The 18,275-nt window shown below is 43.5% G+C and overlaps 1 protein-coding gene across 1 annotated transcript; it reads right to left on the bottom strand.

Annotated features, from left to right (window-relative positions):
• Positions 1 to 1,016: 1,016 nt before the first annotated feature.
• Positions 1,017 to 7,690, bottom strand: LOC129489618 (gap junction gamma-3 protein). The gene is made up of 2 exons (XM_055292514.1): positions 6,910 to 7,690; positions 1,017 to 1,355 (listed from the first exon to the last, which is right to left on the bottom strand). The coding sequence occupies exons 1-2, from the start codon at positions 7,688 to 7,690 to the stop codon at positions 1,297 to 1,299; spliced, it is 840 nt and encodes a 279-aa protein (XP_055148489.1). The 3' UTR covers positions 1,017 to 1,296.
• Between the last annotated feature and the right edge of the window lie 10,585 nt (positions 7,691 to 18,275).

Genomic DNA, 18,275 nt, shown 5'->3' on the forward strand with positions numbered 1-18,275 from the left:
GTTGAGGAAAAAAATCAAACTTGAAGGTAGGTAAATAAAAGTTACTGAAACACACACACACACACACACAAAAAGAATGACAGAAACAGAACACAGCATCCAAGACTGGTGAGAAAATATCAATATCAAATCAAGAAATAGCCGGGCGCAGTGGCTCACACCTGTAATCCCAGCACTTGGGGAGGCTGAGGCAGGCGGATCATGAGGTCAGGAGATCGAGACCATCCTGGCTAATGAAGTGAAACCCCGTCTCTACTAAAAATACAAAAAAATTAGCCAGGCATGGTAGCGGGCGCCTGTAGTCCCAGCTACTCGGGAGGCTGAGGTAGGAGAATTGCATGAACCCAGGAGGCGGAGCTTGCAGTGAGCTGAGATCGCACCACTGCGCTCCAGCCTGGGCGACAGGGCAAGACTCTATCTCAAAAAAAAAAAAAAAAAAATCAAGAAATAATGGCTGAGAATTTCCAAAATTTGTGAGACACCAAACCAATCCAAGGAGCTCAGGGAACACTGAGCAGGATAAATTCATTAAAAAGAAACTAAGCTTATTGTATTCAAACTAAGCTTATTGTATTGATACCTGGTAGTTATAACTTACCAAATACACTGCCCAACAATCTCCAGATGATCTATTATTTCTGAAAGTTTCCTTTATTACATTTCTTACTTCCGGGAGATATAGCCTTGGCTCTATGTTATGGTCAATGGTGCAGTCAGTATTCTCTGAAAGAAAGAACTGGTTCTATTTTACCTCCATCTTTTGTTTCCTGTCAGAAAACCTACCATACCACCAAGTACTCCTTCTCTACACTGCCTCTGATATTTAGGTAATTTTAGAATTCTGTTGAGACTATCTCCCTTGTTTGGTATGATGAATCTGGTCCTAAATTGCATGCCAAAGACTTTGAGAACTAAACAATAGATCCAGATCTCATGTCCCAGACTGGCCTTTTGTTACCCACACAACGAATGGGTTAAATTGCTTGGCAGGTGACAGTCCAACGACCACAACCAAGGAGGACTTCCCAGGGGGATTTTATTATTTGCGATAAGTAAGGAGGACACTGGGAATAATTCCCCAAAGCAGTGCCTCCCTGAGCAATGGTGCAAACATGGCTTTTATTAGTCTGGTTAGCTGAGTCATTTTTATGTAGAGGTGGAGTCAAGGCAGCGCAGTCCCAGTTGTCGGTCATGCTGCTGCATATGTCACATGTATAGAAAATGGTGAATAAGCTCCTCTTTGGGCAGGATTTTAAGTATGGTGATGAGGAAAGTTGGCCAAAGTTCATCTCCAACTCACGCATCTCTGGGTCCAACTGGTCTTTGTTTTTCCTGGGCTGAGCTTCTTCCTGGAACTTTTTAAAACAAAAAATCAAGATATAACAGTTACATGTGGTAACTTTTTCACAGTGCATACCCAAAAACCCAAGGACCCTGGGTTACACTTTAGGTGCCACCCATGTGGGACCTGTCAGAAGAGTACTACAAAGGCTTTGAAAACTGAACGGACATTGGAATCACAACCCTCAGAAGGCTGGTCAAAACTTACGACTTGAACCCAAATGGGTTAATTACCTTTTAAAACATAAATATCAACATCCTCCACCAAATTTAACCAAGACCCAGAGCATCCTAATGACATTCAAAATGTCCAGGATACAATCGAAATTAATTGGCAGGTGAAGAACCAGGAAAATCTCAACTCATGTTGGAAAAAAATGTAACAGATGCAGAATGTAAGTTGCCACACATGTTGGAATTATCAAGACTATAAAGCAGCTATTCAAATGGACAGTTTAAAAGTCTCAGAGAAGTAATAGAAAATATAAAGAATAGCCCCATGGAAATTTTAGAATGGGAAAATACAAAAACCATCATCACATCATATCCAGCGTACATGCTGTCAACATTGCTTATCACTGTTGTTAACCTTGATCACCCGGCTGAGGTAGTATTTGACGGGTTTCTCCCCTGTAAAGTTATTCTTCCCCCTTTCCCCCTATTTTACTGTATAGTGGGAAGTCACTATATGCAGCCCATGCCTAAAAAGAGTGTAGCTGGTGGACATGGTGGCTCACACCTGTAATCCCAGCACTTTGGGAGGCTGAGGTGGGTGGATCACCTAAGGTCAGGAGTTCGAGACTAGCCTGGCAAACATGGTGAAACTCTGTCTCTACTAAAAATACAAAAATTAGGCCTGGCACAGTGGCTCACGCCTGTAATGCCAGCACTTTGGGAGGCCGAGGCGGGCGGATCACGAGGTCAGGAGATCGAGACCATCCTGGCTAACACAGTGAAACCCCATCTCTACTAAAAATACAAAAAAGTAGCCGGGCATGGTGGACGGCGCCTGTAGTCCCAGCTACTCGGGAGGCTGAGGCAGGAGAATGGCGTGAACTCAGGAGGCAGAGCTTGCAGTGAGCCGAGATTGCACCATTGCACTCCAGCCTGGGCGACAGAGTGAGACTCCATCTCAAAAAAAAAAAAAAAAAAAAATACAGAAATTAGCCAAGCATGGTGGTGCATGCCTGTAATCCCAGCTACTCAGGAGGCTGAGGCAGGAGAACTGCTTGAACCTGGGAGGCAGAGATTGCGGTGATCCTGCCATTGCACTCCAGCCTGGGCGACGAGCAAAACTCCATCTTAAAAGAAAAAAAAAAGTGAGTAGTTATATTTCACCTCTTTGCGGTGGAGTATCTACATTCTTCTGCATGAGAAATTTGTCAGTTATCTCCTATTTATTCAGTTATTTATATTATGAACTCAGGGATTATTATTTTATACTTTGGGTTATAATCTAATACTATGTTGTTTATTTTACTGCTCAGATTATTCCTGTGTTGGCCATTGGGAGCTTTTTCAGTTGACACCTGTGTCCCTTTGACAAACTCCTGTCATTTTGTGGCGAAGAGGGAGTAGCACTTTCTTACTTTCTACTGCTACAAAATCCTCCAGTCTTATCTTGTATTTCTCTTCCCTAACCCTAAAGTCAATCATTCGCATTTCTGTAATGATAAATGATGTTAAATATCTTTTCATATGCTTTCTTATTATCTGTATATCTTCTTTGATGATTACCAAGGATGGGAAGCATAGTAGGGGTAAAGTGGAGATGGTTAATGGGTACAAAAAATAGAAAGAATGAATAAGAATTAGTAATTGATAGCACAACAGGGTGATTATAGTCAAAAATAATTGTACATTATAAAATAACTAGTATAATTGGGTTGTTTATAACAAAGGCTGAAGGCTTGAGGTGACAAATACCCCATTTACCCTGATGTGATTATTACACATTGCATACCTGTATCAAAATACCTTGTACACCCCATAAATATATAACCTACTATGTACCCATTTAAATAAAAAAGTTTTTAAAGAAGAAATAGTGCTGAGACAACTGAATATCGACATGCAAAAGATAAAGTTTAACATTTATCTTACACCATACACAAAAATTAACTCAAAACCAACCAGTGACCTAAATGTAAAAGCTGAAACTATAAAACTCTTATGGAAACATAGTCATAAATCTTTATGGCTGTGAATTAGGCGATAGTTTCTTAGGTAGTACACAAAAATCATAAGCAACAAAAGAAAAAAATGGATGTTAGACTTCATCAAAATTTAAAACTTTTGTGCATCACTATCAAGAAAGTGAAAGACAATCATAGAATGGGAGAAGATATTTGGAAATCATACATACAATAAGTATCTAATACCCACGATATATAAAGAGCTCTTACAATGCAACAACAAAAATACAAAAAACCGTATTTATAAATGGGAAAAGGATTTGAATAGACATTTCTCCAAAGAAGATATACAAATAACCACTAAGCACATGGAAAATGTTCAATGTCATTAGCCATTAGGCAAGTGCAAATCAAAACTACAATGAGATACCACTTCACATCCACTAGGATGGCTAGAATTTAATAGATAAATAAAAAGTGTTCCCACATTACTGATAGGAATGTGAAAATAGTGCAGCTGCTGTGGAAAACAGTTTGGCAGTTCCTCAAAAGTTGAAACGTGGAGTTTCATTATGACCCAGATATTCTATTCCTGAGTATTTACCCAAGAGGACTGAAAACGTGTTCACACAATACTAAAACTGGGGCCAGGTGTGGTGGCTCAAGACTGTTGTGCCAGCACTTTGGGAAGCTGAGGCAGGCAAATCACCTGAGGTCAGGAGTTTGAGACCAGCCTGGCCAACATGGCAAAACCCCGTCTCTACAAGAAATGCAAAAATTAGCTGGGTGTGGTGATGCACACCTGTAGTCCCAGGTACTTGGGAGGCTGAAGCAGGAGAATCGCTTGAACCCAGGAAGTGGAGGTTGCAGTGAGCCAAGATCACACCACTGCACTCCAGTGTGGGTGACAGAGTGAGACTCCATCCCAAAAAAAAAAAAAGTGGTACACATATGTTCATAGCAGTGGTGGTCATAAGAGCCAAAAAAAGGAAACAACCCAAATGTCCAGAAACTGAAGAATGTATAAACAAAATGTGGTATATCCTTAAACAAAATGTGGTATATCCTAATAGTGAAATAACACTCAACCATATAAGGGAATGTAATACTGAAACATGCCACAACATGAATGAACCTGAAGTTATGCTCAGTGAAAGAAGCCAGACATGAAAGACCGCATATTGCATGATTCCATTTGTATGAAAGAGTAGGAAAACCAATAGAGACAAAACCATATGATGGTTGCATGTTTTGGGTGCTAATAAGAGGTTAAGAGTATCATGAGGGGGTAGGGTTTTTTTAAGTTGATGAAAATGTTATTAAATTGGTAGTGTTGATGGATATACAACTCTGAATATACTAAAGGCTATTTAATTGTATACTTTTCTCACTGGTAGAGGATCATGACTGCAAGTTGTCCTGGTTCTTGGCATTTTGAACAAGGAATTGGACAAAATTCCTAGCAAAGCAAAGAAAGGATGAAGCAACAAAAGAACGAAAGCAGGGATTTATTGAAAACCAAAGTACACTCCACAGTGTGGGGGCAATCTGAGCAGCAGCTCAAGGGCCCGGATACAGAATCTTCTTGGGTCCCAATACCCACTAGAAGTTTCCCTTTGGCCAGTTCATGCTTTGCAGAAAGCAACCAATCAGAGGCTAGGGTGAAGTTACGAAGTTGCAAAGGAAGACTCATCTGCAAACAGCCTGATTTGTTGGGGACAGGCAATTTCCCATCTGCTGCGCAGAAAAGGTGGGGGTGTTGCAAAAAGAGTAGCCTCTGGTCCTTGTGTTACTTAGGCAAGGAAAGTTAGAGTTTTCCTTTCAATTTAGTCCTAGGAAGTTGGCGTGAAACAGCCTTAGGTTCCCTTCCTCCAGAACCTATTCTCCTGCCTCACTTTAAGTGGATAAATTATATGGTGTATGAATTATATCTCAATAAAGCTGTTTTAAAAGGGGGTGGTATAAGGAAGAATTCCAAATGATGCCATTTGCGTTTTTCCTTGGTCACTTTGGCTGGGCTCTGTCTACAGTGGATGAGGGATTCTTATGAAGCACTTGTGTAGCAGGAAGAAAAAAAATTTCCTAGCTATTGCCAAAGCATCCCTTGGGATCCCCTAACTTACTTGGGGATAACTTGGGATTCGGAAAGAGAAAAAAAAAATAGATAACTGCTTTTGTTGAGAATTTCAGGGCAAGAGAAAACTAAGAAAAGGGGGCAGCATTCTGTTAAAAAAAAAAAAAAAAAGGAAAAGGATAGAACAACACTGTCCAACAGAAATGACTAAGAGACTCGAGAAGACTGATATTCAGATTGCAATTATCCGCCGAATCACACGTGATGTCAGCCTCCCTTGCTGTTACTCCCAAATCAGCAAATCAGCAGTAGAACTACTGCCTTTTCTGGGTGGTATTGAGGGTTATGAACTTAAAGAGTAGGAACTTGGTCCAGCATGAGTTGCTGCTGTGCTGGAGACAATTGTAACAGCTGCAACGAGAACTGCAGAAATGAAGAATGAGAATTGAGCAGAAATCAGAGCTATCGGTGATCAAGGGGGCCTAAGCCCCTGAATTCACAGTAATCTTCCTTAAGGATATGGCCGGGCATTTGAATAAATCTATAAATATTAAAGGACACTGACTTATATATACTTGAAGCCCGGAGTTTCTGGCTTATGACATGTGCTGCAGGTCTGAGGGGCATTCATTTACCAAACTTTGATGATAAGGGGAGCAGAGAATGTGGAAAAACAGAAAAGAGGTAAATGAAGCCACCGAGACAGGAAGGGGCATTATCTTCAGCAACAGGAATGCCAATAGCAGTCATCAATATTTATTGAGCAGGGCAGGGGAGAGGCACAGTTTAGGGAGGCTTCTGCTGGCTGACTCTTGAACCAAGCCCATAAAAATTGTGATGCTGACACCAGAAAATTCCAGTGAAAAGGCACAGTCAGGAAATGCTTTAGACTACATGGCCCATGGGGCCCTTAGAGATCCTTCAACAGCCTCTAATTTGTCACAGACATGAATCCCCACTCACTGGATGTTGGGAGGAAGATTCAATCGCAGGGTTTCCTTCAGGCAAGCCAGGTGTCTTTATAACTCTGCAAAGTAGAGAATCAAGAAGCTGAGATTTTTCCTAAGTGGAGAGAGACCTAAATGGAAGTTCAGGAGGGACAATGGACTAGCACTCTTGTCCTTGTTCGCTGGAAGGAACCATCAAGTTGATGGGGATGGACATTGGGATAGATTTTGAGAGCAAGAGAGAACAAAGAAAAGGGTTGGGAGTGGCGGTCAGAACACATCTGCCTGGAACTTGGTTACCTACTTTGTAACATGCAGAAGTTGTACTTCCCAGAAAGGTGAGGGACCTGCCCCGGGAGGAGATCATCAGGACACAGACATCAGTGACAGGAAGAGAGGGTGTCCTTCTCACCTGCTTCTTGAAATTGCTCTTTGGTTTCCACCACTGGGAGGCTATCAGTTGCTTTCTTGTGTCTTCTGGTGCTCTCTGAAGTTGGGAAGTATTTAGAAGAGGAAGATTTGTGCTTCCAGGTCGTCCACCATCTCCCCAAACACAGAAGCACAAGCTCCAGAAAAGTAAACAAGAGACAGAACCCACTGACTCCAAACATGGTCTTTAGGAAAATGGTCTTCTCAGAGGGGCGGGACAGATTGCAGGTTATACTACCAAGGCAAGGTTCTTGGCGACATGCAAAGGAGCTGGGCATCTGGAACCTGTACAGGTGGTACTGCAACCCCAGGGCTGCCCCCTCCAGGACAAGCCGAGCCCCCAGCTGAGCCACATAAGCCCAGAGCAGCCTGAAGCTTCCAGCCCCTGGGACATCTGTGTTGCCCTCCCCTCCCTGGATCAGGGTCTCCTCCTCCTTCCCCTCTCCTGATAATTCCCAATGCCAGATCACGTGATACAGAGTGAAACCCATATAGAGGGCACTGGGTACAGCCACCAAGATGACCTGGAAGACCCAGAAACGCAGCGGAGAGAGGGGGTGGAAGGCATCAAAGCAGGCAGCCTTGCAGCCCGGCTGCTGGGTGTGACACACGAATTCACTCTGCTCATCGCCATAGACTCCAGGCCCACTGGCAGCCAGCAGCATAAGGCGGAATCCCAGGAGCACGGGAAGCAAGAGGCGCCCCACGGGGGTGGAGTGCCGGCTCTCCTCTGCCAGCAGCCGCCACAGGAACCTGCCACACATCCTGTTTTGGAGCAGAGGACAAGAGATCAGTGTTGTTCACTGTCCTTCAGAGGGTGCTCCAGTCCACCTTGTCACTCCTAATCCAAGGATCACTGAAGGCAAGCCTTTTTATTCCTCTCCAAGTATCTGACTGATTAAATACCAAGACTCTGATTGCACCTCTTTACTACTTAATGAAATCATCTATGTAAAATAATAACAGTGAGTGTGTGTGGTGTGGCTGTCTCTTCTGCCCTCCCCTTCTGTACTGCTGGAGTGAAGAGGAACTCTCAGGTTGGAGAGACCAGGGTACATCTTCATCTCTCTCTTTCCCTCCTTGCCTCCGTCTCTTTCTTTCCCAAAGGCTAAACATAAGAGAGTAGTCTGGGATGTTTCGTTAATTTTCCTTTGAAAGCTACTGCTTCCCCAGCTGATGGCTGCCAGGCCTGGTGCTGCTTCAGCATCATCTTAAGCAAATCAGTGCTGATGCTGAGAGGGAATGTGCATTCTCTTGCTGTCTTCTTTTCTCTGCCTCCATGCCCTTGGATGATCACAGGTGTGTCTGGATGTCCTCTTCTCTCATCACAGTGGTAAAGTTGAGAGGTAGTTAGGTTATGGGGCTAGATGTGATGGATGAAATGAACAGAGCAAGCATCGAGGCTTGCTTTAGTCTGATGCTCTTAGGCCTTACAAGCTGAGGAAGAAGAGAATATTTGGAAGGTAACCCAGCAGAATTTACCAGAATTACATACTATAGGATTTGGGGCCAGAGCCAGAACTGACTAGATAGAAATTCAGATTCTGACCCCCGCTTGCCATTGTTCCTTGGGCATATATCTCCCTCATGGTGACAGGTGACCATGATCAAGGATAGGTTTCAGAAATCCCTCTGTTCCCCAGCCCCAATGCTACAAGCCCAAGTTCACCATCTCTATATTTGTCCTAATCAGCTGCCTTCCCCAATGCCCAGCAGCTGTTTCAAACCATCCCCATTTAGCCTAAATTCTCACTCATCTGGTTACCCTCACACTCAGAAGACCATGTGATATGGTCTGAATGATGATCAAGATTCATATGTTAGAACCTAATACAGTAGTCCCCCCGCTTATCTGCAGTTTCACTTTCTACAGTTTCAGTTACCCACAGTCAACCGAAGTCCAAAAATATTAAATGGAAAATTCCAGAAATACAAAATTAGTGTTTTAAATTGTGTGCTGTTCTGAGTAGCACTATGAAATCTCACACCATCCCACCCAGGATGTGAATCATCCCTTTGTCCAGGGTATCCACGCTGTAGACGCTCCTTGCCAGTTTGTGACTTAATCGCCATTTTGGTTATCAGATCAACTATCAGTACTTGTTCAAGTAACCCTTATTTTACTTAAGAATAGCCCCAAAAAGCAAGAGTGATGCCAGCATATTGTTACAATTGTTCCAGTTGTTCTTTTTTTTTTTTTTTTTTTTTTGAGACGGAGTCTCGCTCTGTCACCAGGCTGGAGTGCATTGGCACCATCTCGGCTCACTGCAATCTCTGCCTCCCGGGTTCAAGCGATTCCCCTGCCTCAGCCTGCTGAGTAGCTGGGACTATAGGGGCGCACCACCACACCGGGCTGATTTTTTGTATTTTAGTAGAAACAGGGTCACCATGTTGGCCAGGATGGTCTCAATCTCCTGACCTTGTGATCCACCTGCCTCAGCCTCCCAAAGTGCTGGGATTACAGGGGTGAGCCACCATGCCCAGCCACAATTGTTCTATTTTCTTAGTTGTTATTGTTGTTGATCTCTTACCGTGCTAATTTGTAATTAAACTTTATCATAGGGATGTACATATCGGAAAAAAAAACATAGTATATATGGAGTTTGGTACTATCTACAATTTCAGGCATCCACTGGAGGTCTTGGAACATATCTCCCACAGATAAGGTGGAAGTGCTGTACTCAGTGTGATAGTATTAAGAGGTGGAAAGGTGGAAGTGCTGTACTCAGTGTGATAGTATTAAGAGGTGGAGCCTTTACCAGATGTCTTAGTCCATTTTATGTTGCCACAAAGGAGTACCTGAGGCTAGGTGATTTATAAAGAGGTTTATTTGGCTCACAGTTCTGCAGCCTGCGCATCTGCTTAGCTTCTGTTGAGGGTTTCCATACTGTGTCAAAACATGGCAGGGAAGGTCAAAGGGGAAGAGGGACCAAACCCAAGGGGCATCCTGGCTTTACAACAACCCACTCTTGAGGGAACTAATCCTAATCCATTCCCTCGAGAACGAATCCAGTTTCACAGAAGCGATAACCCACTCACTGCCACAAGATTGGCACCAAGTTATTCATGAGGAATCTGCCCCCAGGACCCAAACGCCTCCCCCTAGACCCCACCTCCCAACACGATCAAACTATAGGGATTAAATTTCAACATGAGATTTGGTGGGAACAAACAAACCATATCAAACCAGAGGTGATTAAGCCTTGAGGAAAGAATCTTCATGAATGAGATTAGTGCTCTTATAAAAGATGCTCCACGGAGCCCCTCCACCCCTTCCCACTGTGTGAGGATACGCAGGAGGTGCCATCTAAGAGGAACAAGCCCTTGCCAGACACTGAATCTGCTGGTGCCTGGATCGTGGACTTCTCAGCCTCCAGAACTTTGAGAAATAAATATCTCTTATTTATGAATTACCCCCTCTAAGGTATTTTGTTATAGCAGCCCAAACAGACTAAGACACCATGAAAACCTCTTACTCCAAAGAGAAAATAGAGACACTGATGTGAAACCCCACAGATACTACTTTCTCTTATCTTAATATTTACTTCCTTTTCTAACATTGTAAAGAAAGAAGTGGACCTACAGTTACCCAAGTCTACTCTCCCTTCCAAATCTGTGTCCTTGGGTCTCACCTCTCCTGCTTCTTCAAGGATTTGTTCCCCAAATTATCTTCCCTGTAATTCGGACTTCCACTGTGGTCTCAGTCAGAAAGATGTGTTGAGATGAGTCCCAGGGACCATTCTAAGAGTCTCAATTGACCAGAGAAATATGTCATCATCCACCAACTGCAAGACACTATATTTTGAGCCATTAAGAGTCAAAGTTTGGCCGGGCGCGGTGGCTCACGCTTGTAATCCCAGCACTTTGGGAGGCCGAGGCGGGCGGATCACGAGGTCAGGAGATCGAGACCAAGGTGAAACCCCGTCTCTACTAAAAATACAAAAAATTAGCCGGGCGTGGTGGCGGACGCCTGTAGTCCCAGCTACTTGGAGAGGCTGAGGCAGGAGAATGGCGTGAACCCGGGAGGCGGAGCTTGCAGTGAGCCGAGATCGCGCCACTACACTCCAGCCTGGGTGAAAGAGCGAGACTCCGTCTCAAAAAAAAAAAAAAAAAAAAAAAAAAAAAAAAGAGTCAAAGTTTGAGTTCATCTAGGTTGGTCACGCATCCTCCCTCAACCAGCCCCATCTGTGAGGATACCTGCAGCCCTGCCCCACCTTGTAAGTCTAGGGGGGTCCCTGGATTTATAAGAAGCATCCCCAGGGCTCTGAGGGTTTCTGTCCTTCCTCTCTTGAGAGTTATCAGACGAGAAGATCATTAGGTAAGTTCTCAAGTCTTGCTGTCAGCCTTGTTTTATTTCGAAGTGCAGGTCCAGCAACCTCTAAACACATTTCCAGCAGATGTGGAATTTCACACAGGGTGGGTCTGACATATTTCAAGGGTCAGGGGTTCAAATCATTTCCAGAGGCCCTATCAAGTGTCCCCTTTCTTTCTGTCTCTCCCATTCCCACCCCAGGCCCATGAAGAGACACCTAAATCCTCTCAGAGGCTCTCAGAACCAAGCTGAGGTTTCCAGAGCTCACCACAGAGCTTTGGGGTTTTGGAAAGGAGAGAGGGGCAACAGTAGAACAAAAGTACCTGTCTAGGGCCCCTTGGTTTGGAGCTCTCATCTCTAACCCTAAGCACCCTTCCTTGTCATTCACCTGCCTTCACCTGCAGCTGTTATCGCCAACACAATGCTTATGTCCCATGCTTTCAGGGCCTCCTGGAGAGTTCAGACAAAACTGTGCTTTCTCTCCCAAAGTCTGCATACCAAAGGGACCTCCCTATATGATAGCCTCCTACCCCCTTACCCCCTGCTTTTCTGGGACCCTGTGGTCCCTCCGATCTGGTCCAGCTGTCCCCAGCTCACCTTTGTCTTTCCCTAAGACCTACGTCCTCCTCTCACCAACAAGTCTGTAGTTTTGCCCCACAGTGGGCAGGGCCCCCGGGTCAAACTTCAGGGCCTAGAGAGCTGAGGCTGAGAAGGAGGGGGAGATGTACCAAAGCCCCCAGCTCAGCATTGTTGGAAAAGCTCAGCTGAAGGGACACCCCTGTTTCTAAGAGTAGAGAAACAGCTTGCAAATAAAGTTGTCTGGGAGGTAGCAGAATCGGAGCTCTGTCAGGATTTTAGTCAGTGAAGCAACACCTGTGAGCTCAAGAGTTAGGAGAGGAAGGAAAAGCCAGGGTTTGGAGAAATTTTCTAATATCCGAACAGATTTTTGGAATTCCTTCATGATTTTGGTATGAATTTTTCTTATCATCTCTTGGGAGAAAATGTCCAGGATTCTGTTAGTGGCAGAATCCATGTCGGAGAGTTAAGGTATGAGGGAGGGAATGCCCACCCTATCTGGCCTGAAATACCTTCTAGATGCTTTTATCCAGTGTGGCAACAGAGCAGCAACACTGGCATCACCAGGCATGCAGAATCTCGGGCCATATCCCAGGCCTCCTAAGTCATATCTGAATTTTGATAATATCCCCAGGTATGATCATGTCAGAGTTGGAGAAGCCTCTCAAGAACCCAGAGCAGCCCCCCTACCACCACCACCACCACCACCACCACCACCACCACCACCACCACCACCACCACCACCACCAGGCCCTGAGCCAACCCAGCGGCTCTCTGTCCCCGCGCTCACCCAGCAGCTTTCAGCAGAAGCATTCACAACAGGGGAGAGAGGCCGAGAGAGGAGTCCTCAGGCTGGAGCCTGCGGGGTCCCACTCTTCCCTGGCCCGGCCTCCTGCCACCACCCACTTCTTTTCCCTCCCCTTTTCATTCCTGGCAGCCTTCATGAAGGGGAGAAGAATTGCAGCTGGAGCAGCAGCGGGCCTGCTGTTAAAGAATGAGTTCTGCAGAATAACCAACCCTCTGTTGTTGAGAGTGAGGGGTGTTTTCAAAGTGAACTGAAACAGGGATTTACAGATCATCTGAAGGGGGAGCAATGGCTTCAGTGTTTCCAGCATTGGGGCGTGAAGGCAATGACAGATAGAATAAAACCCCTCTGCTCTCCTGCCCAAAGTACCTGAAGCACAACCTTACCCACAGAAGAATGTGTGTGTGCATGTATGTATAAGTGTGTGTGTGTATTTGTATGTCTTTGTGTATTTGTGTTTGCTTCATTTCCTCAGGCAGCCTTCATCCCAGAATTTGTGGTGATCTCGGGATGTCCTCTCCTCTTGGCTGGGAGAATAGCACAGGCTCCCTGCCACAGCATGATGGGAATCTGCTCCATGTCCCTTCAGGAATCCAGAGAACCCAGACCCCTCTCCGTCAGGCCCAGGGAGAACTGTGAGGCTTGTCCCCATGGCCATTCCTAGCCCCACTGCTAGAGCCAGGAGTCTCTCCAGAGATACCGCCAAGAATGGGAAGCAGCAAAGTGAGGAGAGTAACTCACAGGGCTGAGGGAGTGTGCAGGGATGGACTGGTCTCCTGTGTTTGAAGTGACAGCGCTCAGGGTCAATGCTGGACTCTTCACAGAGGAGACGCCAGAGGCAACCTCATGTATTAGTCCGTTTTCACGCTGCTAATGAGGACATACCTGAAACTGGCCAATTTACAAAAGAAAGACATTCAGCGGACTTACAGTTCCACGTGGCTGAGGAAGACTCACAATCACGGTGAAGTCAAGGAGGAGCAAGTCATGTCTCACATGGATGGCAGCAGGCAAAGAGAGAGCTTGCGCAGGAAAATAACCCCTTATGAAACCATCAGATCTCATGGACTTATTCACTATCATGAGAACAAGACCTGCCCCCATGATTTAATTACTTCCCACCAGGTCCTTCCCACAACATGTGGAAATTCATGATGAGATTCGGGTGGGGACACAACCAAACCATGTCACCTCGGTTCCAGATACTGCCCCTCACTAAGGCTTGAGGCTCAGTCACAATAGTCCTTTCTATTCATGAGAACAACCACTTCCTGGGTGCAAAACATCCTCATAACCCAGGACTGAAACAGATGTTCACCACCCAAAATCCTATTCCCAGATGGCCTTCCTTTCCTCAGACCCTCTCCAGGACTCTAGTACCTTCTCATCCAAAATATCTGCTGCCAGCAATTGGCTCTGCAGGACTGTGGTCCCTGCAGCAGTTGAGATGTCCTAATTCTCTGGTGCTCTCCATGGATTCAAGGAGGGGGTCTTGAGAACATTCTCCAGCCAGTGAAGCTTCTTGACTGAAAGGGGACTATCCTAAGTGCCTCTGGGAAGCCTTGCAACCTTCCTGTGATTCCCAGAATGGAGCAGCCTGCAGAGCATCCTAAGAGAAACTAAGGTCCAAAGAGAAATCTTCTTGGCACCTCTCTCTAAAGCAAAGGAAAAAAAAGCACAAAATAGCATATCAAAAAAGCATCTTACTAAAATTATATTGAGAGCTTATACAAATTATAAGATAATTCTAAGTGCACCAATATGTAAACTTAGCAAAGACATGAAAAGACCATTCATCGAAAAGGTCATTCAAAGCCTGTAAATGTTTAGTCCAGGTAGGAATCAAAGAAATAGTAAAATAGCAATGAAATACTGTTTTTATCCACTTGTCACAGACTAGTTTGGTGTAAAGTGATCATATCACACTTTTTTTTTTTTGAGACGGAATCTCACTCTGTCGCCCAAGCTGGAGTGCAATGGTGCAATCTCAGCTCACTGCAACCTCCACCTCCCAGGTTCAAGTGATTCTCCTGCCTCAGCCTCCGGAGTAGCTGGGACTATAGGCGCATGCTACCATGCCCGGCTAATTCTTGTATTTTTAGTAGAGACAGGGTTTCACCATGTCGGCCAGGCTGGTCTCAAACTCTTGGCCTCAAGTGACCTACCCACCTCAGCGTCCCAAAGGGCTGGGATTACAGGCTGAGCCACTACGCCCAGCCATATCACACTTTATAACCTGGGCATGCAGGCCAGTTCCAACGTCTTCCATTCATCTGCTGATGGTCTTAAGATTCCAAGGGCAGCACCCTCAGCCCTTGCTCTTGGGGAAAAAAACTCACAGCACATCTCTTTCTAAAAAGATCTTCTCTCTTGATTGGTCAAAGTGCAGTGGTGTTTTCAACCAATTTATCACAACCAGTAACAAATGTCTTTGTTCCTTCTCTAGCCCCACTGCTTCACTCAACTAGCCTAAAAAAAAGAAAATAAATTAAAAAAAAAAAAAGACAAAGATATCTTCTCTCCAAAGTTAATTCTCTCTCCCTGTAATTTCCAACAACTCTGCCATTTTATACAACTTTGATGTGGGTGTAGGTTTTAAGAGTAGCTTAACCATTATTCATTTATTTATTTATTTACTTTTCCTTTGAAATGTTGCATCTCAGACCAGCAAATCACTTTGGAATGTGATATGTGTTATATTTCCTAAACATTGCATCTCAAAATCCCAATCAAAATTTCCAGTTTAACAACTTGTTTGACTAACATTATTCAGTGCTTCATAAATGATGGATTTTTTTTTTTTTTTTTTTTTTTTTTTTTTTTTGAGACAGGGTCACTTTGTCACCCAGCTGGAGAGCAGTGGTATGAACACAGCTCACTGCAGCTTCAATTTCCCAGGCTCAAGTGATCCTCCCACCTCGGCGCCTCAAACAGCTGAGACTACAGGTGTGCACCATCATGCCCAGCTAAGTTTTGTAGTTTTTGTAGAGACAGGGTTTCTCCACATTGCCCAGTCTTGTCTGTAACTCCTGGCCTCAAGCGATCTGCCCACCTTGACCTCCCAAAGTGCTGGGCTTACAAGTGTGAGCCACCATGCCCAGCCTCAAGTTAATTTCTGTGTATGTTGTGAGGTAATCTCATTCTTTTGCATATGCATTTCCAGTTGTCCCAGTACAATTTGTTGAAATGACTGTTCTTTCCCAACTGAATTGTCTTGACACTCTTATCACAAATAAATTGGCCATAAATTTAAGAATTTGCTTCCCAGCTTTCAATTCTATTCCACTGATTGAATTTACGTATATTGTTCTTATTTTTCAATACTTTTTAGCTACTTTGGGTCTTTTGTAATTCTGTTTGAATTTTAGGATCCATTTGTTGATTTCTTCAAAAAAGGAAGCTGGAATTTTTATAAGGATTGCAATGAATTTTTTATCAATTTGAGAGCACCACCATGTTAACAACATTAAATCTTCTAATCCATAAACATGGAATATCTATTATTTAGGTTTTCTTTAATTTCTTTCAACAATGTCTTGAAGTTTTCCATGTAGAAGCCTGGCACTTCCTTGATTACATTTATTTCTAAGTATTTTGTTCTTCTTTATGCTATTGTAAATTGAATTGTTTTCTTAATCTCCTTTTTGTATTGTTTATTGCTAGTGTATAGAAATAGAATGTCATCTTGTATCCTGTGATGTGGCTGAACTAATTTATTAATTATAGAAAGTTACTGTGGGTTCCTTAGGATTTTCTCTACACAAGATTATGTCATTTTCAAACAAAATTTTATTTCTTCCTTTCTAATCTAGACATCTTTTTTCTTGCCTAATTGCCCTAAATAGAACTGCCAGTACTAGCTAGAAGTGTTTTTGAATAGGCGTGATAAGATCACACATCCTTCTCTTGTTCTTTCTTTTAGGAGGAAACCTTTCAGTTTTGTATATGTCTTTTATGTTTACCTATGTCATTACCTTTGCAACTGTTCTTTATTTCTTCATATGGACTCTTACTAGCCTTCTTTCATTTCAGTCTGTAAGACTTCTCTTAGTATTTTCTGTAGGGCAGTTATGCTAACAATAAATTCTCTCAGTTTTTATTATCTACACTTGTCTCAATTCCTCCTTCATTTTTGAAGGATACTTTTGCTGGATGTAGAATCCTTGACTGACAGCCCTTTTCTTTCTGCATTTTGAGTATATCGTTCCACTGTCTTCTGACCTCCATGGTTTTGAGGAGATATCAGCTGTTAAACTTATTGAGGATCCTTTGTCCTTAATGAGTTGCTTTTCTCTTGCTACATTCAAGATTCTCTCTTAAGTTGTTGTTGTTGTTGTTGTTTTATCTGGTCTTTGGCTTTTGACAGTTTGATCATCATGTACCTAAGTGTGGATGTCTTTGAGTTTATCCTACTTGGAGTTTGTTGATATTCTTAAATATATTGATTAATCATTTCAGCAAATGTGAAGCATTTGCAACTGTATATATTCTCCATGGAAACAATATTTTCTATTAGCCGTCTCCACAGATCCCTGAAGATCAAGGCCCTTTGGCCATAATTTCAACCTTCCTGATTATTATAATAATTATAACTACTTTGCTTCTGATTATTAAGTGCTGCCAAATAGCTTCTGCTGATTCAGGATCCTATCTTTCCTATTGCTATTAGGGAACCAGTATATCCAGTATATAAGAACATCTGCTGTCAGCCTCCGTCTACAGAGGATGAACACTACTGAGATTCTTATAGCTACTAAACTCCTCATCACCAGCACATTCATTATTGCTTTGGTGAAAAGGAGTATTATCCAGGACTTCCCAAGGAATAGAGTCTGGTGGTGGATTTTCCAATATTTTGTTATAGATCTATTCTCCCACATCCATTTCTCTGAGAACTGTGAACACTTTACTCACAATTTTCCATATGAGGTCTGACATCTCAACTTTATTAATAGAAGCTCTTGTTTTTTTCCAGCTTTCCAAAAGCCACCCCAGTATCATTTCATATCAACCTCCTAAGAATAAACTTGGTAGGGTGTTAAATCCTGTGTCCCATAAGAATGCCCTATATTGACAAACTCCTACATCCAGCTTTCTATTTTTAGTCCCCTCCCTTTGATCCAGGATCTTCAGAATCTTCTCTCTGATTTATTTTCCTTGCTCCTGATGACACATGTTGTCCAAGTCTTGAAGCTCCTTTAGTATCTAATCCATCCCTCTCCTTAGTAAGTCAAGTACTTCCCCAGTTGGGCCATGCTAAGATTTGATTTTTGTTATGGGTCTAGTGGCTAAAGGGGGAGGTGCAACATATCCTGAGGGGAGCCAGCATTTTCTTACAATGAATTTGTCTAGTGTAAGACTTTTGCAAGGTTTTCAAGCAAGAGTGGGCCTCTATCTTCCAATAAAAAGTGTAAGCCACTTCTGCAGGTCCAAATGGTCCAGAATAATCTGATGATCCAAGGACCTCAAAGGACATCTACCTAATATCACCATCCCAAGTCTCAGGGTCTTATTCTTTCCTATTGGGGTCCTGGTTTTGGTACTAGAAACTTCCCTAGGCTGAAAAATTTGAACTTCTCTATAGTTATGCCACTCTTAAAATTAAATATTCAGCCTGGTCTCTCTGCCTTCAGGCAATGAGAGATAAGGTTCTCTT

This window comes from Symphalangus syndactylus, chromosome 9, assembly GCF_028878055.3.
Source record: "Symphalangus syndactylus isolate Jambi chromosome 9, NHGRI_mSymSyn1-v2.1_pri, whole genome shotgun sequence".
Classification (NCBI taxonomy): domain Eukaryota; kingdom Metazoa; phylum Chordata; class Mammalia; order Primates; family Hylobatidae; genus Symphalangus; species Symphalangus syndactylus.

Excerpts from the sequence above, each read along its gene's own strand:
- LOC129489618 (XM_055292514.1), bottom strand. The coding sequence starts at position 7,690 with ATGTGTGGCAGGTTCCTGTGGCGGCTGCTGGCAGAGGAGAGCCGGCAC. Across the intron at positions 1,356-6,909 it reads AGAGCAATTTCAAGAAGCAG|TTCCAGGAAGAAGCTCAGCC; the intron begins GTGAGAAGGACA and ends TGTTTTAAAAAG.